A 25,742-nucleotide genomic window follows, 5' to 3' on the forward strand; every position below is an offset into this window, starting at 1 on the left:
TTAATCAACTCAACTCCAATATTTACTTATTTCAAATTGCTAACAATCACTATTTTAATCTTAGTGCTGCAGAAAGGAGAGTTACTTCTTGTTTACTAAGTTTCTTGTGTGTATGTTATCTCTAGACATACTGGCAGCTTACTACTTCAGTTGCTCTCAGTTGCAGGACACTCCCCCACACACCCTCCCACAGAAGTGCCACAAAGAGAAAAATCAGCAAGAAACTCACTGGTATAGGGGGTGGAGTAAGTGTTCTTTGAAAGTACATGTGAACAGCACATTTTACAAACCCTTCAATTTTTGAAAAACAATTTCTGCCTCTGTGTGTTTATCCGGATGCATATTGACACCATGGGAAATATCCAACACTTCTGCAAGCTTACACACTCTACCAAGCGTGGACATCTTAACGCTCCTGCAATCACACTGTTTGACAGAACTGTGGAAAGACTTTCACCTGATCACTCTGCAGCTTGAGGAAAGATATTTGTGTTATCAAAAATGTAAAAGTAATCTGACCTTTTGGCATATGCCCATACTACTGACAGTGACAGTAATGTGGTGACGTTGTAGTAAGTCTTCATAAGGTCTGCTAACCAACATAACGTAAGAAACTGAAGCACCTCTGAACCTCTTCATCACAGAAGTGCTGAGACAAAAATTCCCTTTAAAGGATTTTTGTCCAACATTCATAAAAAGGTAACACTCATGAACGTATATCTGCCCTCAAATTCATACACTAAGAGCAGAGATAAGTTGGGCCACTCCGAAAAACATCAGCTTTAGTTTAGTGTCTGCACTTATTCCTAACCGTTCACCCTCTCTATTGCGTTGGCACTGCTGTCTGTCTCTGTAGGCCACACGGTGTAACAGGTTAGGGACCATAGGGCTGAAAGTGGGCTATTTTTCCACTAGATCCATCTCCCAATTCACTTCACTGCATGGCTTCACAGACAGCTGTGCCAGTACATGGATAACATCTATAATCCTGTAACACTGATACAAACAATGGCTTCCTCAGAAAGAGAGCACAAATTCTGAGAATACCAGAGCAGGCTCCCCAGACAAGCAGAGATATAACAGAAATAATCAGGGTACAGTTTTATGTTCAACTGATCAAGTCATTCCACCATTTTAGAAAGCATTAATTGAAGAACTACTGCCAACATTGATACAGCACATCTGTGGATAACGAACCTCTCTAAAAGATCATTTTAGCTCCCCTTCTCTCCTGTGCTACTGTTACCTTGATTAGCCATAACAGAAACTGAAGACCACCTCAGCTGACAAAAAGACCACCAAGGCACTCATTCAACTTCCAAAAAATCAACTGCTCTGTAAGTCTTCATGTTTTTTGAGTGCTTGAGGTGGATGCCGCATTCAGCTCCAACCAAAAGCTGCTGGGGTGGTACTGGGGCAGAAGTACTTCCATCCAGGCAAGTCTGACATTTTGTGATACTAATTAAGCTAAAGGAAGAAGAGATGGGGGCCATCATAAAACGTGTAAGCCATCTGATACCACACAGGGCACTAATAAGGATGGGCACGACGATGACCAGAGGATGCAAGACTGGGTCTTCTGTAATATGAAGTATATAATATGTAATATTAATATGTAATATGTACGCTTCTACAGTGTGCTCAATGCAGGAACAAGACAGCTGAGAGGAACCAAGAGAGAAAGCATGCTCCAACCCCTCTTCATACGCTACAATATGCAAGGTACTCAGAGATACGCCGCAGATACTGCTAGGACAAGAAAGGCTCTGGTTCAAAGGACAAGCCATACCTCATAGAGTGAACTTCCACATGTCCTTCTCTAAGCAAACCAACCTGGTTGAAGAAAAGTACTATTTCTGTTCATGCATCCCTAAAGACACTACCCACTAAGTCCCAGATAATGGCTCAAATTCTGTGTTAAATGATACATGCAATTACAAAAGAATAGAAAAGTGTAATGTAAACATAACCGAACTCAGATATGTAGTTTTTTCCACTGAAAAGTAGTTCATTAACTACTAGAGTTCCCAATATTTCTCCTCTGACCATAAGGCACAAAAGCAGGATAGGGCCAGACAGCAGCATCATGGAATACTGGTACAGGAGTTGAGAAATTTATTAGATTTATCTGTGGGTTATTATAAATATGGACATAGTTAAAGAGTATTTTTGAAAGACATAGTTTGCAAAGAGTATTAAAATAATAGCTAATTACAGCTCAATATCCAGTTAAATGGCATAGCCTTCAGAAAGTTAGGAATAGATGACATGCAAAGAGCAGGGAAGTAAATCTGACTTCCTAATCTTAGGTAGCCTATCCAATACTGTCAAGAAGAATAAATTTGCTCTTTAATCAGATAACAAGTCTTTTGTCTCTTTTCACAGGCCAAACTCAGTATAAAAGATGACTCTTACTGTCAAAGTCCCTAGCTGGACCTCACCTCAGTAGGTAGCAAAAAATTCCCAACATCCTTATATGTACTTAATTACATATAATACAATAATTGTTAAAATTTTTGAAATCTTGCAGAGTTATACTGAACGAATAAATATTTGGTTCTTCATCAAATATTTGGTATATCATACTAATATAGAGCATCTCAAACAATATTTCCAATGGCCATGAAACAGTATCAAGAATGCGAGTTATCCATATAGCAGAATCAGATAATTCACTTGATAATTATGAACAGACTCTAAAAACAGATCTCCACGAAAACCGTTCATCAACCTTTTTAAAAATACATATATTGTGATCTACCTTGAACCTCTGAGGTCCACAAAAAGCTGAAATTCACTTACCTAAATAGAGAACATCTAAGATGGTACCAGAAGCTACATGACCACCTTGCCTCCACCTCCATATCCAGGACATTATAGGCTTAATAGGACCTGTGTTACACTTGCCAGGCTCACTGAGATATCTAGGACAGCTTATGCCATCTCAAAAGGCAACAGACACCTAAATTTCGGTAACTTAATCCCACTCAAAATGTTCTTCTAAGTGAAGCAGTAGGAAAACTTACTGCTAGTCACAAACAGAAATTCTTGTCCCATCAGCAAACAGGCTGTAAATACAGAATCACAAAATGTAACAGCTAGAGGTAGTCGAAAAGTTCATCTAATTTATCCATTACAGAATAAGCATGCCTAGAACATCACTGAAAGCTATCTAATCTATTCTTAAAAGCTTTTAAAATGAGATGCTCTACAGACTTCTGAAATGGTCTTTTTCAGTCCGTTCTCACTAATATTAGGATTTGTACTTTTTGCCCTGTGTACAACCTCAACTTTAATAAAAATCAGCCATTATTCAATTCTCCACTTCTTTGCTTAGAGCAACCAATCATCCTTTATTACAGTTACTTTTTTTTTTGGCACACTCAGACTTCCAGTGTCTCGCACTTCAATCTTTTTTTTGACAGTCTAAAGAAATGCCTTCAACATTATTCAGAGATGGAACTATCCAAGTTTCTATTTCTTGTTCCTTTCACATCAATACTGTCCACCTGTGTTTTAATTTCTTCATAGGTAGCAGCCAGAACTGAAGACAGTATTCCAGCTTAGGACTTGCACTGAGAAAATATTTACTTTCCCCTTGTTCAATAGCACTACAATTCACTCAGTCAGTCTATAATCCTTACAGCTCCTTTTACAGTTCTGCCACGCAGGGAATTTGGTACTCATGCACTTGAGTTTCTCCTGCATGTATTGCTTGATACTTAAAAAATAAAGTGTAAAGATCCCAGATAACATGCCCGCAACCAAAAGAGCATAACATCTAAAATGCATTACCTAATAAAACCCTTACTTAACCTAATATAACATAACAGTTAATTTATCTGAAACTAACTGAAGACAAAACACCATTTTTGCACAGCACAGGCCACATCTTGCACAAACAAAGCATTTGTTGGACTGCAAGATGTTTTATGAAACACTTCCTATAAAGCACTGCTTGATGAGGCAAGATTTCCAGAGCTTTAAAAGAAATTTAAGTTTAAAAGACAAGCTACCCTAAGAAATCTAATCAATGGAACAAAAAACCTGCAAGAAGTAATTTCCTGAAACAAAGTTGACTGCTATAGGGTACAGGGTAACCACAGACCTTAGTGTTGGGGGAGGGGTACTTGTTTCGGTTTTTTGGTTTTAAGTCTCTGATGCATATGTTGCACCTGTTGTTCTCACATCTGGGGGTTTTCTTCTGTTTTATGCATACAAATTTCAAGGAAACATTCTAATGACAATTTTAATATTAATTTTATTGCTAAAGAAAATTGGCTAAGCTTTCCTTTCTTCTCAAAATGTAAGTAATATTCAATGAGGTAGGTGAACACCAATAACTGAAGTCCATTAAAAAGCTTTTAGATAAAAACAACAACTGACACATGGAATGTTTTCAAACTGAGAAAATTCAAAGCATTGTGTTAATATACATTACATACAACAGAGTACTAAGCTCAATGTATACTAAAATTACATTCTAGTCATAAGAATTTGATATGCAAGTATATTCTCACATGCATGTTGTCTTCTCAATACAGCCTTGGAGGAAGCATTTCATGCCATTTCTTAAACTATCAGACTATGTAAATGCAAAATATATTGTTCAAAAGCACTTAGATTCCTATATTCTGCTCCAGATTACAATTTTGGCCTTTGCTGCACAGATTCTACCTTACAAACAACATCACTGTTATTCTATAGTACAAACCCACTTGTTTTTTGAGACAGATTATTTTAAAATGAACCGTCACAAGAAAACAAATTACTCACTCATCCAGAACATGAGGATCCTCAGGACTTTTATTTTCATATTCTAAAAGCTCAAGGAAACTCTGCATGTACCTGAAATAAGCAAAAATTATAAAGAAGGAGTTAAAATACTTAAACCTACATTACTTTCGAATTTTTTTAATCTTAAGACTGCAGTCTCAACTGAAACAACAGAAGCATAGTACACAGTTCTCTGCAAAGGCTAAAATGAAGTGGGACGCTGCAACAAAGGGAAAGCAAGCCACTACAATATATTATATTGAGTTTAAGAGTACTATTTATGACCCTACAGTCCATGATTCAGGAAAACTGCTATATAAATCAAGCTGAAGTTAACAGGAGCAAACCCTCTCTTCAGGTAGGTCTGTAATTTCGGGTAACTTAGTTTGTCCCTGGATCTTGATTTCCTGGCCATCCACTTTGTACAGATGTTAGTTTGCCCCCAAGTTCCTCAGAGAGCTATCCAACCTTCCTTCCAAAATAAAGCTCCAGGGAACACTCCCCAAAAGCTGCGCTAAGAAGGCTTCACCAAGCTGGTCCTACCACAGTACTCCAGAAGAGTACGCCTCTTCACACACTGCCACATCTCCTCACATTGTACCTCAGGCCACACGACACAACCCTCAATTTCGTAAAAACACCACTCATACGCAACACAGCTCTCTAGTTCAGACATTCGGCACACATGAGATATTAACTGAGGCTCAGAGCCACAGAGGTGCCACGCAGGACCCAAAGAAGATTCAAGGCAAAGTACCACTCAACACGAACATGGCCAGGCTGCTCTGTAGGAAACTAGCCCAATACCAGTGTAAATGCCGCCACCTCACACCACTGGGCCTGAGGACCAGGTATCACCCCTGAAGCAGGTGCATTTAGCCGTACAGATGTAGCTTTGAAGATTACAGAATTGGGACCTGTTTAATGAAGTAAATCAGACAAGGTATCACTCACACACATAAAAGGCAGGGTTTCAGCGTCACCAGAAGGAGCTGTCATTCTTCTCCCTTTTGCCCTCCCTTCGCTCCTGGTTAAGTGCTGCCACCTACACTATGGTAACATCAATGCTAATCAAATGTGCGTGTCAACAGCTGTAACTCCCTGCAATGCCAAAACAGCCAGCCAGATAGGTTTGTTTGTGTTTTTTTTAATCATTCTTGCACACAAAATGACTCATAGAAAGGTCTAACCGGCTAAAGCTAGCACAAAAGAGAAAAGATAACCATAAAGCCTACATAAAGAAAAAGCAAAGGAGGTGACCAAGCCTTTCTGCTTTCAGTGGCAGCAACCCATTAGATCAGCTCAACAGAATGGTCTATGCACAAGCTCAGTGCCTATGAGACTGACCCCAGTCACTGAAGCTTGGACAACTTCACATCACAACAAAACATAGAACTGCTACCAAAAGAGGTTAAGATCAGCTTAAGCAGGCTATGAAACTTCACCCTACATCTTCAAGCCACAGCAAAGCTTAAGACAGCACTGCTGTCTACACAACTCCCTCCAGAACCACATGCTGCTGCTCCACCCACCATTTCAGTCACAGCCATCACAAGTCACTGCGACATTTCTCCAGGGAGACTGACATTTTCAACACAGTCAGCACAGCAACACTAGCTCCCATCCCTCTGTGTGTTTTTGCCCTCCTGCAACCGTCAAATGACTACAGAAATCCCCCAAATGTTTGTCAGTTACAGGTTTGGGAAGTCGCTGATGTCTCTAGTACTGCTTATTTTAAAACATGTTCTTTTACACTGCTAAGACATAGTACCAGTTTAGAACACCACGCTCCCAGGAAGTCAAGAAATTGCCTAGGGTCACTTCAGGGAACTGGCAGTAACTTAAGGAGCCATAGCCCACTATCCACTGAAGATGAGTTCCTGAAAAGTGCAACATTGAGCAGTTAGAAAGATACTGAAGCAGTTCTAACTATGCAGGGACAGCATACATGATGTGGAGAATAGAGAGGCAGGGGAAGAATCATCAGGACCGTCAGCTGGAGGAGGGACTGAGTTTCTGAAAGAGTGAATGAGAACTAATCTCCTTTGAGAATGTGTCCTTGCACGCACTTGCCTTTTATTAATTCTCACTGGAAAAAGCTGCTTTACTCTCTGAACTCAGCTGCTTCACCTGCAAGGCTTAACATGTAACAAATTACCATCACCCTCACTCCTTAATTTCAAAGAGGTACATGTTCTTCAACATCATCTGCCTCTCATGAATCAAGGTCAATCAAGTTAATAATGGGTACAGGATGGGAAAAAAGGTACCATCATTACAGTGAGCAAAACACGGTAATAAAATCAGCAAAGGAACTCCAAAATGAAAGATGGGAAAGTGGTGGACAAGGCACTGAGGCAATTCAGGGCATCATCAGTTTGGCTCTATGGAGGTAGTAAGATGAGCTTTTGACTTCCCACCAAACCAAGCAATGTCATACAAAAGCAATACTTAAGACCCATTCCTGCGTCTGATTTTGCTCTGCCTCTAGTGAATACATGACACTCCAGAACCAGTCTTTGCTACCTCCTTCACCATTTCCTTGATGGGTGATGAGAACATATCTAAGTCATTCAATCCATAATTGTCTCAAAGAGGAAACTGACTTCCTGGACTTTTTCTGTGAATAGAGAAAAGGGTATAATTCATGTGGTGCCCTTTCCTTGCAAATACATTTAGGAATTTAAAAAAGCCATGTAACTTGACCTAAGATCACCAGCATTGTCAGACTGAACTAGTTCCCTCACACTGTGGGTTGTAATATAACCAGAAAGCTAAGATCTTCCTTTGTAATTAAATAAATATTTGCTGTCTTAAATTTCTTTGTGTGGTAAAAGGAAATTAGGCAAAATATTTGATTCTACAGAGAAAAGCAATCTACCCAAAAAATACCTGCTTGATTTCTGTGAAGGTGTCTTACTCTGTTCCTCAAATACAAGTTGATCTCTTGCCACTCAATGACTGTGTCTACATTAGCATTTTTATTCCCAAATCTAAACCTTTGGTATGGTTTTTGAAATAAATCCCCCAATAATCTTCACTTAATCCACCCTGCTTATATTTGCAAAGTGGTTTTGGAACTTCTCAGAATATCACATTCTTCTCAGAAGAAACTAAACTGGAAGCTGCTGTAGATGTGCATCAAATGTGTGAAACCCAAGGCAGCCATCATGACCTGAACCAATGAGTGGGCCAAAACGCTATTTCTCCAGCACAGGCACAATACATGCCAGGAGGCAGACTATGGACTGTCACGAGTACCCTCCACACCATAAAGTGTTTCTCATATTACATAAAAGACCAAATGCTGTAGGTGTCAGCAAGTTTGCCAACAACCACCCCTCTACTCTTTACACTCCCCTCTCCCATCCTTTCAAACCTTCCTCCTGGTTTAAAATCCTTTCCCTTCCTACTTTAATTTCTGTTGCCATCCTCCCTGTTTTGTGAAGGCCTTTATTTTTTTTTTCCTTGCCCTCTCTGTTTTTCCCCACACACCCAGTCCACTCTTCTACACCCATTTTCATAAAGGTAACAATAGCCCTTTCTGCCTCCCAGAACACCCAGGGCTGCAAGCCAGATTTCCAAGGAAATTCAGAATCACAGAATTGTTTAGATTGGAAGAGATCTCTTGAAATCATCTAGTCCAACCTCCCTGCTCAAGCAGGGTCAGCTAGAGCAGGCTGTCCAGGACCATGTCCAGTTGGGTTTTGAATATCTCCACAGATGGAGACTCCACAGCCTCTCTGGGCAACCTTCTTGTGGTGTTTGATCACCCTCACTGTAAAAAAGTTTTTTCTTTCAGATGGAATTTCATGTGCTTTAATTTGTATTCACTGCCTCTTGTCCTGTCACTGAGCACTACTGAAAAAAGTCTGTCTCCCTCATCTTCATTCTCTCCCATTAGGTATTTATACACACTGATAATATCTGCCCCCCCCCCCCCCCCCCGCCTTCTCTTCTTCAGGTTGAACAGTCTAGATGGCTTGCTGAATACCTCTAAGGAGATATTCAGCTCTCTCAGCTTCTTCCCATATGAAAGATGCTCCAATAAATCTGTGCCATGAAAGAAGTGACAGCTTCTCTCGTGGCAAACCAAGTCAGAGGAGGTTATTCGGAAGCTGCTCACACCCATCTGTCATCATATAATATTATGAAAGTCCTGTTTCTGAAGATCCAGGACAACCACCGCACTTGAGAAGCAACACAGCAGGTGCTTTTTACTACAGACCTCCTACCAGAAATCTCAAACATCAGCAATCCTGTGCTGATGCTGAGGATAAAATAGCAATGAGTGTTGCTGGTACTGAAGGCAGCTGATACCTGATTTTTGTGTTGTGTGGATTTGGTTGGTTGCCTACCACTACTGGTATGCTGTATTGAGATTTGTACTCTCTGTTAGCTTATTGGGACATTGGTCCTAAGACTTCAGCCCCTGGAATAATCAAACATCAGTACTCCTATGTTGAAGGATCAGCACTTTTACTAGAGTATCAGGCAGGGGCAAGCCAAGTGCTTCCCTCATCTAATGCAGGCAGTAATTGTGCAGGAAACAGTCTCAGTCAGAAAAAGACTAAAACAGGTCTCAACCAGAAAAAAGCTGCCAAACACGGTCACCAGTCTTCAGTGCAACCAGAAGGCAGAACAGCTTCTGAGGTCATTATGCTGCAGGCTCAACATAGCACCAGTGAGGAACTGAGAGTTTCTGAAACAAAGAAAAATTACAAGCTAAATGCTCTAAGGAAGTCTATACAAATGTGCTAAAGTAATTTCTCTTTAATATCTGTGGTGATGGAGAAACTACGGCAACAGGCAATGCTCTTCCTTTAGATAGAGTCATCAACAATATTTAGATGTCTCTTTCTGATTCTAAAGTAAATTGATTTTACCTTAGAAGTCAAGTCCATTAGCACAAGTACTGTATCCTGTATCCAGCAAGTTAGAGGGACCAGCTCAGAGAAAAAGTTAACAACTTCAAATCTAAGTTACTCAAATTTCTTCCATCACTTTTACTGTTTCTTCCAATCCCTTGACTAAATGAACCTAGAAAAAAGTAATCTTACGTCAAACAATCTAACCCACTATCCAATGCCTACCACTATACATGACCCAACCTGCGATGTTGTAATACCCTGTACATTATCCCAAGTCTCTAAATAAAAAGTCAGAGCTGCAAATGCTGTACGTCTTTCTTTTATCCAGTTGTGATTTCCAGTTTTTACATGAAATTCATCCCCCTGCTCCCTCCCAAACAGCTCAAAGTTAAAGAAATTAAGTAAAAACTTGTTTAAAAGGAAATTTATAACTCTGGTTAGCTGTAATAAATAATTCACAACATTGTAATGTTGTTGGTGGTGAAGACAATCAGTCTAATGGTGAGCAGTCAGCAATGCAGTTCACTCCTGTAATAGCTAGTGTGTGTAGAAAAGGTCATTCCCCTTTCATACAATTCATCTATTTCCTTGAATTTTCTTTTGATTTGAACTATGGGTGCAGATATGGATAAATGAAGGTGGTAACTGCAGGATTTATCAAGCACTGAAAAGCAAGACCTTGTGACATTTTAAACACACTTCACACACAATTACCAGCCAGCTAGAATAAAGAAGAAAAGTACCAGAATAATGGATGACTTGCTATATTATTAGTAAATGAATACAACTATACAGGACACAAATCTACAAAAGAAACCCCAGCACAGACAAAAAAAGAGAATGTCAGTTATACTTTGCTATCTTCAGTGAGTCATCAAAAGTAGAAATCAAAGCCCATGCCCTTCAAATCTGTTGTCTTTCTGCTGTTTAATTTTTTATCACAATATACTACAATTCATTGGGCAAGCTTTTTGGTTTCAAGCACCCTTTAGCCTTGTTCTTTTGTTAATTACTGCCAGGTAGATTGAGTTCTTGTTAGTCTGCCAAATGTAATAATTCTAGAATGGCACCCTTCATACATAAAATCACTGTAAATGCCCATAATGTCAACTCCAGATTTTCTTTTTAAAAAAAAAAAACAAACATGCAAGATACCTTTGCTTTTTCCCTCTGTGTATTTCACTAAGATTTTCCTTTACAATCTCTCTAACACCAAAGCACTGAAAAGATAAAAATGTATCTCCACGGTAACACAACCTTGTTAGCATAGTCTGAATGTAAAAAATAGAGGAAAAACAATTATTAATCCCCAAACTGTACTCATTTCTCTAATGGGTCTTTCCAAGTAGATAAATGGATATTTATAGCCTTTTCCAGGGAAAAGTACTAAGGAAAAGTAGAGAAATTTGGCCAAGGTTAATTAAAATGTGAATTTTAGATATGACCGAGTAGCATATTGTGCAAATCTCACACTCCCTTTAGATATTTTACAAGCTCTGACCTTATCCATTATAAGGTTTTATTGCAACTATTTTCCCTCATCACATTACATTAGCAATGATATACTTTATTACGCAATTCTGCCACATGTTCAATATCCTACCTGCAGTGCACTTTAGCTAGAGAGTGCCCTCTCAAAGCTGGCCTAAAAAAGGCCCACTTCTTTGGAACTAGGAAGTTGCCCATTAATTTTGAAAAACTGAAAATAAGTTGCTGATCCCTAGTACGCTGGTTTTTGCTCTGTCTGTTATTTGGAATCACCACAGTTCACAGCCAGAACATATTAACTGTTATTATTTTGATTCACTTTATTCTTTCCCTTGCTACTCTATGCAAAACTTACACATAAACTAAGTTATAACTCAAACTGGGACAGAGCTAATGTTTTACCTTTGCACAGACTGAAGTGCAAAACTATTTTTTTTGTTGTTGTTGTTCATAGTTCACTCTGTGAGTAATGCCAGCTTTATTCAGAAAAACGTGGCTGAGTAGCACAAAGGAAGGACAGCTGTCTTGCCTATCCTCATTGCTGCACACATCAGGCTAAGGAACCCAGAAAGGAAGGAAAAAAAAAAAATGCACCTTTCCTGAGAGCAATCAAGCAATCAGTTGCAAAATCTGTTAGGCAGCGCAATGCAGCCAAGGAGCATGGTACAGGAAGCAAAGTGCCTACAGCACTTTGCTGTAGGCAAAGATGGATTAGAGAACCAAGAGAAGAATAGGGCTTGCCTGTCTCAGCATATTCTCTAGCATATTCTCAGAAGTGACAAGATGAGGTTGCTTCCCAAGGGACCTATAAGAGACTAGGAAATTCGTGCAATCCAGAATGTCACTGCCTGGCTGGACAGAGGATTGATGGGAAAGGATCCATGCTGTACAATAGGCAGGGTTAATTTGTTTTCTTACTCCACCAAACCTAAGTTTCATCTATTTACAGAGCCACCTTACTCTAATTTAAAAGTTTAATAAAACCTACTTTAAAGATTAGGAGCTTTTTGTATTTTATGGCATGCTGACATTAAGGAATAGACTGGGAACTCAAATTTTAAAGCTCCAGCTAATTTGGAGTCTCACCAAAAACACATGAAACCATAGGCTTCTACTGCAAAGTGGTAGCGTAAATAAATCATAAATATGCTGGTGACTACATAAATTACTGAAAATTAGCAAATAAACAGATTAAGGTGAATAATGCATTAAATTATGTCTTTGCTCACTTGTGGCAAATGTACATCAGATTTTTTGTTTGCATATTAATAAATTGTCAAGCTTCCTCAACTTATGGCATAGCAGAAATAAAGGATGATGAAATCTGATCTGAAAAAAATTCTTCTTTGAAGTATCAAACAAGTGCATCAAGAAGAGGTCTCTTCATTTTACAAGTTCACAAAACAGCTGAACAGCTAAATTTCTATTTATTTATTCAGGACTCTCTCTCTCTAGATATGTCTAAATTTTAGGTTAAGAAATTATAAATGTTTCAAAACTTGCTATCAGCATAGCTGCATACTACTCAAGGTCATTCACAATGAAGTTAATAAAACTGTTTTGTTTTGGTCTTTTTTAGAAGCTAACAGATACAGTAAATTTTGCCCAATGTTCACCACCAGTATATCACTAGGACTTATAATCTACATGTAAATGTTTAAAAAAAGCAATTAAAAACCTCTAAACAGAAAAATAAGAAATAAGCTCTTTAAAGTCCATACCTATAATCAGGGAAACAACATGCTACAGTTACTTTTGTTACTTCTGACATAAGATCACCAAAATATTCTTATATAATCTCAGTGAAGATATTCCTTTCCACGAAAACTGTTAGTTAACTAAGGATCAAAATCAGAAGAACACTACAACAAACATTTTGATTTCAAACTTCCATCTCTGGGTTGGATGTCCACTTGAGCTTCTTCATCACATTGAAGTCTGATATTTTGGCCCATTTAACAGAAAACTCAGTCTACAGCTGTGATACTGCAAATAACATTATCATATAAAATAGACGATTTGGACAAGTATCTTACAGTCATTTTATATTCTAATACACTCGAGACTAATTTTTTTTTTTTTTTTTAAATCAGCAGTATCTATTGTAGCTGTAAAAGTCATCCCATGAGTCCTCAAACCTCTAAGCAAAAATTGTGAAGGGGGCATCCACTCTAAACACCCATTCAGCTCCTTTGCCAGAAGTGATCCAAATGTTGATTTCTCTGTGTTAGCAGGGCAGAAGTATATGCCACAGAACGTATATTTGGACTAGAAGAATTATGCTGCAGAGTCACTCCAGAAAAATTATTTCCTTTTCCTCATTTACCTCTCTGTCCACATTTCACTAAAGACAGCTTCACAAGTCATCTAGATTAGAAAAAGCCTAAAAGGCCTGCATATTATCCACTCTTTCCTATTTGGCATAACAGCTTCCGGTAACATCAGACAGATGATATGAGCCTACAAACCTTGCAAGCTGCCACTTAACCACAAAGTGATTGTTATTGTGTGGCTCCACAGCATTTACATTTATTTGAAGCACTTAATCACTACGTTTGAAGTGGTCATCAAGACAGCTACTATTACCTTTCACAGACAAACATACTTAAACTAAAGTACACAATATCACATATTGTAATTTATATTTTCCAAGTCTGAAGCTTGATAAATATGAGACCAAACCCAGCAGTCAATGTACAGTCAATGTGGAATTTCTTGGATCAAAGCCTATGACTGAACTTAACAGAAGCCTACAATATTAGTTGCTGTTACAGTTAGATAAGCTGTTATTCACAAAGGGAAGTTTGTTGCACACTGCAAAGACATTTTTACATAAATTCTTTGGATCAAGTATTTGCAGGTAGAGAGACAATAAATACCCCATGACCAAAAATTTTTTAGAGCTTAATATATACAAGGCAGTAGTCTCCAAACATCACTGAACATGGAAGTAGGCTAGAAATTAATTACTGTGGAAAAGATGACAGGATTTTGAATCACTTTGGTTATACACTAGTTATCACAATGGAGAACGTTACTTACTGGACAACACCAGATTTTTGTCCCGTAATTTTTGTCCATAATTTCCACTGAATACCAGGTTATGTTTTTAAAGATTTAGCAATGAGAAGAACAGATGAAGTTTAAATTTTCTTTCAGTATTTTTGACAAAGGAAGAATAAGGAGAAAGAACAGCTATTTCAAGAAGTCATGGGTGAAATACAGTAAGGAATATTTAAAAAGCTTGCTCTTGGAAGTTACTGACTGATTCTAATTATCTGGGAGACAACAGTATGCTTTTACTAACTTACAAGACTAACTTACAAATTCTTATCTCTAAGATCCATATTAGAGTATTTACTTAACATTAGACAGAAGAAAATGAAACTTCATTTGGCAAGAAACATGCATTATAAACAATTCAAGGCAGAAAACAGACTTCAATTCAAGACAATTTGAGCTGAGTTGCAAGTAAAGCAACACATATAGTGTTAGTTTTACACTAATTTTTCAATCCTTTTTTTTTTTTTAACTTACCAACTCTGTACTAGCCCCACTGAAGGCCTGTTAAGTAAGTTATCAGGCAACAAATTGACTTCTCTCATGGTGTTAGCTAGTCGCACAGGAAGTTCCTTCCGCAGAAACATGTATGAAGTCTTCTCACATGCATTGTCACGACCTGTTAGAAGGAAGGAGAAACACAGACGTCCATTGCAGCAGATCAAATTTTAGACTTCCCAGTGCTAGAAGATTAAAAAATCACTTGTGGAAACAAAAACAGTTTAAAAATAATTTATTTCAGTACCCACCTTCACTTCCCTCTCACTCCCAAGACACATATTATACTTTTACTTTCCTAGAGCTTAACCCCTTTTATCTGACATTCTTCCTCATTTCGCATCATCTCATCCTCCGTCCTATAAATAAAAATCTCTCATCCTATAAATAAAAATCATCGAATACCAAAGACTTGATATTAGCTGGAAATAAGACCCCAAAATACCAGCTTTTATCAGTATGACTTTTCTACTAAAGTGAGCTTTTAAAAAGTGCGCACCACACATGTAATGGAGGGTAAAGAGTGAAAACACAGGGACAAATCAGAATGGCAACAGCTGGCTGACGTTTCATGTCACAAGCTCTTCAAACCTATTAAGTACTTAAACATTTCCGCAGCACCTGGAGAGACCAGCAAAGGCCATTATCCCTCCTGGGACTAGCCTACAAGATGCTCACTAGCCACCTGGAAGGAAAGTGCAGTGCTCATCACCACATTCCCACTCGGAAGAGCTGCAGCTGAGATTATCTTGGACTTTCACATTTAAAACAGGTTTTTATCCAGCACAATATTTTGAAAATAAAATAAAATAAAAAGCCAGAAAGCAAATAAAAGGGATCCAGCAAAATAACAATACTTTGCTGCAGACCTAGTTGGAACAGTGATAATTCTCTGGAGCCACCCTCACGAACCAGAAGACTGACATGACTAATAGCATTCTTAAGCTAAACTAGTTACTGGAGATACCTATAAAACTTTAACTACAAATATTTGAAAGTATAAGATGTTAAGGCTCTTGCTCAAATAGTTCAGATGGAAGATCAGACCTGACTTGACATACTTTTTTGTATTTTGCAGTGTTTCACAAGCAGGGGAACTCCCCACCATAACTAATTTCTAAAGAGTCCAGGTAAATTAAAATAAAATTTAAAAAAAAATCCATGTTTTACTTGTAACAAACAGTCAGTATTCTGCTTTTGTCTAGAAAGACAGCAAATGTCTTTTGTGATGATAACCAGTACAACCGCCTGCAAAATTTGTGACTGAAGGCATAATACAAGAGCTATAAGTTATGTTCAAGCAAACCAGAAAGTGTTAAAAGCAATGCTAGGCACATAATCACTGATATTTGCAATTTGAAAGACTCAAGTACAATGCAACCAGCACAATCAAGGTGATACTTTTTAAGACAGTCCCATTATAATCAGCTGAACAGCAGAGTTTTCACCTTCTTTGCATAGGTAACATGCATTGATGGATTAGTTCCCAAACTGTAACACAAGCTTGGGGGAATATGCAGGAAGGATTAGGGTTTCCCTTTTTTCTTGCTCATTTAGGTATCATCAATCAGTGAATCATTAAATTCTGTTAGTGTCAGCAATTCTATTACTGTTCTCCCAGCAAACATCTAGACGTATTTTACTTATTTGCATTTTCACATCTTCAATTACAAATACACACATCCTGTCAAAATTAAACAAAGGAAACAAGACATTACATTGTTGTTTTCTGTGAAGCAGAGTAATGATTTCAGAGTGCAATCCTTCAATTAAGTTAGATACCAGTTCACCTACAATAGAGGATAGACACTTGTTTGTTCACAAGTCATTGTATACAGTAGGTCTTCAGGAAGACTGTGGCTGGACAGCAGGAAAGACACTGACTAGCTCACCCTACACCTTCTGGGCTGGAAAAACTCTCAGGAACAAAGACAACAACTACTTCTTCCCAAGAGTGACTGAGAGCAAGTTTACTTATTTTCTAGGCAATAAAAAGCAAAAGGAATGAAAGACAGCCCAGACAGAGAATGACAAAATGGTGAACAAGAACCCACACAGCCTGCGGGAGTCTGTGAAAGGGCATGGGAGCCCTTCACAGACACAGTCCCTGGGTTTGTGCAAGGCAGACAACAAAAACTCCTAGACTGGAAAGCAGGACTGGCAGAAGAGACCATGAGCAAGGGCACATCTCTATTCAATCTGTCTCACCCCAGCAGTTCTAAACTGTCTCTTTTTAAGGAGTTGCCGTGTTCTAATGTACGGCTACGTTTTAGGTACAGAGCCCTTTGGGGTCCCTTTGCATGCTCAGTGCAGGAAAAAGAAACGAAGTTCTGTTTCAAGCCTGCCTAGCTTGAAGGCTTGCTTCACCATAACTTCAGTACATATTTTTGGTTTGGGGCATGCAGTCAGAATACCAGCTGCTTCCCTGTATGCAATTTATCTGAGAGCCTCCACAGAGTTGCTTCAGCTTCTAGCATAAGGTCAGTTATCTGCTTGCCAAACAGCGCATGCATGGGAAGAGAGAATGGCTATTCACTAGGATGAGCAATAATTAGATATCCTCCAGCTTCCAAAGCAAAAAGTATACTGCATCCTAACGGTTGCTCCTTGGCTGCTGTTCCTCACAGCAATGCCTGTACAACCACATTCATAAAAATGAGGGGCATCCTACTAAGTACAGAAACTAAAATCTGAATCTGTAAGTTAGGTATTTTCGTAGTCTAATTTATCATACACAAGTAAGTCTAAGTTCTAAAGGTCTTTCCACAAACAGCATTCTAGTAACCTGTAATGCCACCTTTGCAGGTTTAGCCTACAGTCAGATATTTTTTTTTCATAGATTGGCTTTATTTTTGCTTTATTCATTACATCTTTTTTCAAAATATACAGCATTCTTTCTTGATTTTGTGATCACTCCAGCTGGGTCAATACACATTGCCAGAGTCAGGCTTTTGTCTTAAACACCATAGGCTAAAGACAGTTTAAATCCGTCAGTTTCAGTTCAAGGGAATTTGAAATCACTTTCTCAGGGTTAAAGTGAAAGTGAAACTTGTGAATAATCTCTCCTTGAATTATACTGCAGCCCCCAATAAGTTACTCAATAATACAACTGTATAAAACAATTATCTGCTTACCTTTGTATGAATTCAAATGGAAGAAAGAATACAGTAATCTTATGCCCTAGTGCAGACTACACTGCACTAGGTATCCAGGACTGTGTTTAGCTTTATTTCCAAAAACAGGCGGTGCTGTGTCAGAGTTGTTTAATTATGGTGCACTGAAGACCAATGGTAGCAGCAGACTTCAAGGCAGAATGTAATGACATGGAAGTATAATGCTAGCATGGCATTATAATATACTAGGAGTACAGCTTTTGTTACAAATTACTAATAGAAGGCCCACTGCTTTTATACTTGAAGCAATGCGTTGCAAATACAGCTTTATGCTACCTTGTAAAATTATATGAAATTAACATTCATTTTTAACTCTGAGGAGTCATGAATTTTCACCTACAAATCACTGAATCACTGAACTATAGGAATACTGCAGAAGAGTCTGCTCAGAAGATGCAACGTGAGGATCACTGGCATAAAAATAAGCTCCACATACATATTTTATTTCTAATTTTACTGTCTTGAGTAGTCCTACAGACATCAGCGCAACTACTGGATAAATACTGTACATAAGTTTCTTCCAGAGACAGGATATAAATAGGAAAAGCATTCAAGACTTAAGAAGAAACAAAAAGCTGTGGGGTCCACCTCAGAACAGCCATCCTGCCACCAATGGCCAGCAATAGACTCTGAGCTCCAAGGTGGGGAAGTGGGACCTCACTGTTCAGCTAATGACAAAATAGAATCTATGCTGCTAGAGACAGAAAAGTTTGTAATACGATTATCCATGCAGCATTCCCGCCTTGATATTAAACCTACGGCAAGGCCTTTGCCTTCACTTCTATAGTCCACTACTCCTTATTATTTAACCATGAGTGATTAATTAGGGTTCTTTTTTGTCTCATCTTTACTAGTGCTTTCCATCTACATTTTTCTAAGTAAAATTAGTATGTTCAAATTAAAAATAGCTAACCCACCACCAAAGACATTTTCAAAGTTTTAGATTCAACTTTCTCTGAAAGCTGGATGTGTGTCCATTAAAATATTACACCTTTAATAACTAAGGATTTCTGTGCAACTTTTATATTCATGCTGAGTTTGAGTTATTTGAATAAAGGCTAGGTTAACATTTCATCCTAAAGAGTGTTTCAATACAAATATATATTCATTTTCTTTAAATGAAGACTGATCTGCTGAGACAGCATAGCAGTTTCTTTCTACAGACTCAGTAATGGTATATGATGTACTTCTGCTTAGTTGTCAGATACTTAAATTTAGATTTCAAGCACTAGTAACAAATGAGCACAACAAAAAGTTATTTGTTCAACTTACGGTTTTAATACGTAAAAGTAAAGCATTTGAGAAAATTTTAAAGCATTTTGTTTGGTTGGTTTTTTAAAGATCTTAAAACAGATTAGAAGTTTTGGACTGATAATTCAAGATACTGAAACTTTTCTGCAAGTCAGAAGTTAGCGAAGATTTTCATTTCAAGAGAAACAGCTAAAAAATTATTTCCTTAAACTGGCAGCTGCGTAGATTTCCAATATCAGCACTTCTGATTTGTGGATTGGCCTGCATGCTACACTATACCCATGAAAGAAACATCAACTCAAGCAAGAGTTTGAAGTTCCCAATGCCATGTATGAGAGATTAGAAATACTAGAAAGGAGAGAATGCCCAAGAAACCACAGCACCTGGAAGTCTTGGATCCTCTACAGCTTACCAAAGAGTCTGAATCCTGTTTCTTGAATTGACTGTTCCTAGCTACATATCTATTGGAAATGTTTCAGTAAGCTGTGTTAACAGATCACCCTCCAATATCTTTCTGCCTGTGAGAACACAGAACAACAGTCCAAGTCTTCAGATCCTTTCAAAAGCCAACAGAATTTCATTGCATAGTTTAGCTAGTCCTGAACATATTAATGGCAAAAATAAAGAATAAGGAAAGACACCCCACACTTTTGGAGGTATACAAATCCATCAGGAATAACTGTTCTCATCTCAAACTGTTGAGTTGTTAAAGATTTTAAATACCATTTCTCAGGTACGTAAGCTGTCAGACACCTAAGATTCTGCATTAGGAAAAGAAAACCTTTTCAGAACAGTGCATCAGGAATGCAATTACTTCAGTTTTCACAAGTTCTGCATTGATTTTTGTGAAGATAAAACTCTGACAGAGTTCCACAGAAGAATTAAGCAATATTCTGCTTTGTTAACAACCTTGTGAAGAATGAAGGACAGATATATTACTGACATTGCAAATTTGACCCTTTCATTAAGTATGCGAGTAATCTCTAGAATTAATTATACTTCATTAAAACTCATGCCCAACTTGATAATCAATGTTTAATGCAGGCAGAACAGCCAAAAAAGGACATTCTAGTGGACAGCATCCCTTTTATTTCATATATAAACATTTATATACCCAGAAACAGACAAAGCAAATAGATCTCTTTAGAAGTGTGCTTTTAAAAAAATGAAAATGGAAATATTAGAAGACTCAAAGTGAAACACTTCTTATCCACAAAGCCAAGAAAAAAGGAAAGACATCACATGATATATAGGGTTCACAGTTTTACACCATCAACATTTATTTTCCAGTGTCTGTAATACAGCAATACTTGATTTAAATTGAACTATAATTCAGTTTTGTTGCTTTAAGTAGAAAAATTGTGCAGACCAAATTCTTAAGTCAGGCACTGAAACAGGTTTCCTTCAATGAGGAGTATCACATTAAGGCAATATAAAGAACAAACCACACAGCATACTACCTCTTTGCTATAGGGTCTACTCTGCTGCAGGGAACAAAGCAGCCCCATACTACTCTTCATGGTAGAAAACAACCCTATAAAGTAATTCTGTTTTCTAAGGGACTAGATTTTAATTCAGGGTCAAGAGGCTAGATTATCTTTAGATTTTTACTCTTCTTAATGAAAGTTATACTTTCAAGCTGGTTAAGAAACTCCCAGATCACACCTATGGTGCTTACAACTTAACCCAGAATTTGACCAAAGAGGATGAGGGAAAAGCACATGTGAAATAACCCACTCTACTCAACATTGGTAAATTACATCAATTTCTGAGCATCTTCTAAACAGGTAGATGGACCAAGCAGAAATCCAGATGACCACAACAGTAAAAGAGTCTGTGACAAAGGAATTCATGAATCTGACTGGATTTACCTAAGAAGAAATAGATAAAGAATGCAGCAACACTCTTCAAAGCCATACAGTTCACTACAGAGGAGACAGCAGTAACCTAGTCCATCAAGGACCAAACAAGCATTAGACTCAAACTGCAGAAGATTCAAGTCATAATTTGAAAGAAACTTCCTGATGGTAAACACTGTAAAAGACAGCAAGCAACCTGCTCTGCTTTTTTGCCATCTCTTTTACTAGTGAAGTTAGGCATCTGCTCAAAATTACACTAAGCTAGTTGATTCAGTCTCTGAACTGAAGATTAGACTGAACACTGCCTAACATTCTTTGTAGCCCTAATTCTCTCATGACCCAAGAGGAAGAAAGTGATCACCATGTATCTTGTTAATCACCTGCAAAAAGAAAGCAGTGCAGTTTCACACAGGGAGAGAAACAAGCAAAAAGTGAGAACTCTGAAGCAAGTCAAGAGTTAATAAAAACGCAGCATAGATTGCGTAAATTAAGTTACTTTGGCAGAAAAATAGCAATAAAAAGCAAGATATTTGTGAAGGAAGTAATCTTAAAATTATTTCAAATTATTACTACTGCATGCGTACCTAGCACAAAAACTGAAAGAAATGTCAAGTGTCACCACAGTAGGTCTTTATAAAGGTTTAACAAAAGAGGTTGTTTAATAAATGCTCTACCATCTTCAATCTTCTCAACAATCTTACCTGTCTGGGCTAGTCAGTCACCCTATACAAAACCCATATAGAAAAGCATATTCATGGTCTCCTCTCTGCTACCTTCAAATCTTCAGTTCAAAACTAGCACCAAAGAGAGATTGTGATGTCAATCTTGAGACTCTCGTTTAAGTACAAGTCAATGTAACAGACTGACAACAGATACAGCCTTCAACATAGTGAAAATGAGAAGATACATTAGTCAAACAAGGATCTAAGCAGTGATCTCCTGGACTTTACATCAAACTAAGGTCAGTGAAGAATATTCAATAGACAACCTTCCATGTAACAGCCTTACATATGACAGAAACAAGCCAGGGTTTGCAACAATACAGTGGGAATGGTACCTACACAAACATTGCCGCATTTCGAATGGTCACCATCCACAAGAGAGAGAGAGTGTCTCCAAATTATGGTGGATTTGCTTATGCAGTGAAGTATGACACACCTGAAGAACTGATTTGACTGTCCTTGCTCAAGTTTAAGTTGAGAATATAGGTAAACTTACTTAAATAAGACAGTAAGACATTAAGATTTCATAAAAAGTTCACCTAGAAGGTGGCATTTAATATCAAAATCAATTTTCTTAGATGTAAAAAGGTGTTAGACATTTCCACCAAAAATAAATCATGCCGTTTATTCAATTAGAAAGGTATCAGAGGAGAAAAAAAGGATAAGAAAACATATAAATAAAACATGATGCAGAAGCTTCAAGGTAACGCAAGTCACAAAAGCAGGCTTGAATGCATTAGGTCTTCTAAATGCAATACCATCAGATGGGAAAAGATCAAAAGTGGAACATTTCAGGGGTCGTACATCAATATTATCACTGGTGGACCTTCAAAGGACCAAAGGAAATTCAGAAAGCAGAGTTCTACTTGAGACAGTTTCCTCTACTAATCTAGTTTCCTCTACTAATCTATTTTCCCCACTCTGGGATTCAACTCTTCTCTGAACATTTACTCATCTCTTCCCTGTTTTTCTCTTTCCCCTTTTACCCCATAGTGCTAAGAAATGGAAAACAAATGTAACATTGATAACAAGGCCCACTCAGGCTCTAGGGATCACATGCCTGTAGCATGTAGGGGAAAAAAAAGTATTTTTCAATTGGAAGGAATGAACATTCATCACAGTGCTCCCTCTGAACCAGTATCTTTTCAGTTCCTTCCATTGCAGTGACGGAATTAGACAACTGTTGCAAAGCTGGACCTAGAGAAAACTTTTGTTCTGGCTCCTGCAACAAGAGGCACAAACTATATAGAGGCTATTCACAGACATGCAGCAGACCCTGATTCGATTCTGGCAAATTCTATGAATTGCTGTCCAAGATTCAGATTACAAAAGGATTAGTTCCATACAGAAGGCTGTACACAAACCTCAATTTTGCTGCAGAAGAGGGCAGAAACTCAGCAGGAGACCATGAACTCTGGTTCCTCCAGAACATTATCAAATGCTCTCAGTTCAGCTGCCAGATTCCCACATTCATGAGATACCCATTTGAGAACAGACTGCAGTAGTAGTCCTTCATAATGATGATCCAAGTCACCTGCTTTGAAAACCTAACATGGCTGTCACATTCCTAGCAGGTGCTGGACTGCTGGGGTCACACCATAAAAGCATCAGTAATTTCTGAGTATTAACACTTATCTGTCAGAGGAGACAGGAAAAGAAGAAACTAAGTGCTCTTTTTAGTCTTTTCACTGCGCCCAGAAGTCTAGTTCTCCCCATTAACTATGTATCTAACACCAAGCTGAGACATTGGATATCACACTACTTTAAGACTCAAAAGCAGCAAAGTCCCACCTGTTGTATGTCTGAGAGGAGGGACTCCATTCAGAATCCACAAAAACAAGATCAGAAGCCTTTCACCTCCTATCCCTGTGAAACAACTACTACTACTTCTTCAAAATAAAGGAAGAAAGACGGGAAGGCAGGAGTGATCGACTGTATCTACTCTCTTCTCTCGAGCTTCCAGAATACTTTTTAGCTCCTGTGCAGGCAAACAAAATAAACAAAGAAGTGAAGCAGAGGGATGGAGAAATCTTCAAAAGAATATGCAGAAAGATCAAGGCATCAGAACGGACTGAGCAAAGGCTAATAACTTGCTGCTGAAGCTAGGAAAACAGAACTAAAGAAGGATTGATGAATTCCACTGATTATACACCATTTCAGGAGCATGGGCTATATATTAAAAGGCAAACAAGCTATGCTTGCGCAGCCCCAATAAATGTGGCTACAAAAAAACTCCAAAACACCAACGAAAAAACCCAAAACCCGAACAACCTCAACTCCAAAAGCATTCCTATTCCCCAATAGAAATAAAGACATTTTCATCATAATCTCTAGGTATTTATCTCACCAACCACTAAAAACACCAATCCCACAAAAAGCATACAGGGTTGGTTTGTTTGGTAAAAGACAAGGCTTCATAAAACCCAATGAAAATGATGAAACAAAGGGAAAAAGAACACACACAACATAACTGGAGATGCTGACTCTCACTCTCTACCACAGGCTGCCTCTAAGAAAGCTGTGTGTTGAAATGGGATTCCCTTTTCCAACCTACCACGTTGTGCTACAGGACAGCAACCACAACCTGTACAGCTGTTCCAACACAGGTAGCCAGCAGATGGCCAAATTTAAAGATCTGGCCCACACTAACCTTTTTTTAGCCTGTTTTTAGCCATCCCAGACGTAAGCTTCAGCCCAAGTTCCATCACTGCTCTCTAAGGCTACTTCCACCAACACCTACAATTTTTTCATTCAAGTGCCCTGTTTTAAGAACATGCTTTCACTGGGCACATATGATCAGCATATTAAGAGATTGATTCTATGTCAGTAAGGAAACTGGAGAAACTCTGAAGTTTCAAAAAATGAAACTTGAAGAATTAAGGAAAATATTTTTAGATCTTACTGAACTATCACTTTTATCACAAACATATCACTTTTATGAAGTCTGAACAATTAAGTTTTGTTAAACAACTACTGCCAGAAAACCAGCTAAAGCCAGAGCAATTAAAGTCTGCAAGTAAGCTTTCCCACGTAACTTGTTTCTGTTCTTCAGTCCAATTCCCATTACTAGTTGCACTTTTGCAGTCTAAGGGAAAGCACACTGATAGAGGTACACCGAGTCTTCTCAATCTAAATTACTTATGTTCATAGATGAGAATTTACTTGTTAACACTGTACGACCATTGATTTCCACTCTGTGCCATTTCATTGCTAAGTGCAATCCAAACTAGCAGGCTCGCATGCTAGTTAGCTTTCCAGTTAAACTTTCCAAGTCATGTGACACAGCATATGGATAAATTACCAGAGCTGAAGTACAGAAACAGTTGAGCTTAATAAACCATTTTTGATTTATACAATTCAACTAACAACAGATTCAAGCACTCTGTGACTGCCAAGCCAACCGCAGCATTTAAATTTTCCTTTGGAATAGAAAGTCAGGACACCATTCACTAATGAGAATGCATTAGCCTATATTCTGCTGTCTAAATTATCAGACCAAATCCCATTGACAAGCCAAAGGTCTAGACTTCAACTTAAGAAGTTCAAAACTAAATAAGTATTACCACTCTTTACAGAGAAAAAATGTACTTATCTCCGCTTACTTCCAAAATCTCTGAAAGAGTCAGCTTGTTTATGTCCTATCTGTATTAATTACTACGGCCATACAGATGAATACCACTGGTGCCAAGAGAAAGTCAGTTCACATTTTCACATAAATGCAGGCTAAGGACAAAATGTCAGACAGCTGGCATTAGCACAACTGAACAGCTCAACATGGACAAAATCATTACATTTACTATTACATTACCTATGCACTAATGTAATAATAAATTACATAGTAATAATAATGTAATAAGTTACAATACGTAACTTGAGAACTCCAGTAAGCCTGTTTCAAGTAAATGGTCCTCCAAATGAAACTGACTGTGCTGGAAAGCAGCTTAACTTACTACTGAACTGGAACAGATAAACAGAAGGAATTAACAGATGTACAAGACACTGTAGATCTATCAAGTCTTAGTCAAACTGCAATCATCAATTGTA

At 38.1% G+C, this 25,742-nt stretch overlaps 1 protein-coding gene across 2 annotated transcripts in view; it reads right to left on the bottom strand.

The window, feature by feature from the left end:
- Nucleotides 1–25,742, bottom strand: part of PDK3 (pyruvate dehydrogenase kinase 3) — a 61,628-nt gene that overhangs the window by 24,722 nt on the left and 11,164 nt on the right. For both annotated transcript variants that reach the window (XR_012039969.1, XM_072848643.1), the window contains exons 2-3: nucleotides 14,673–14,814; nucleotides 4,777–4,848 (exon numbers count right to left, since the gene is read on the bottom strand). Coding sequence is in view for 1 of the 2 variants with exons in the window: in XM_072848643.1 (XP_072704744.1) it covers nucleotides 4,777–4,848; nucleotides 14,673–14,814 (214 nt within the window). In the remaining variant the exon portion in view is untranslated. The remainder of the gene's footprint in view (nucleotides 1–4,776; nucleotides 4,849–14,672; nucleotides 14,815–25,742) is intronic.

The sequence above is a fragment of the Ciconia boyciana genome, chromosome 1, assembly GCF_034638445.1.
Source record: "Ciconia boyciana chromosome 1, ASM3463844v1, whole genome shotgun sequence".
Taxonomy (NCBI): Eukaryota; Metazoa; Chordata; class Aves; order Ciconiiformes; family Ciconiidae; genus Ciconia; species Ciconia boyciana.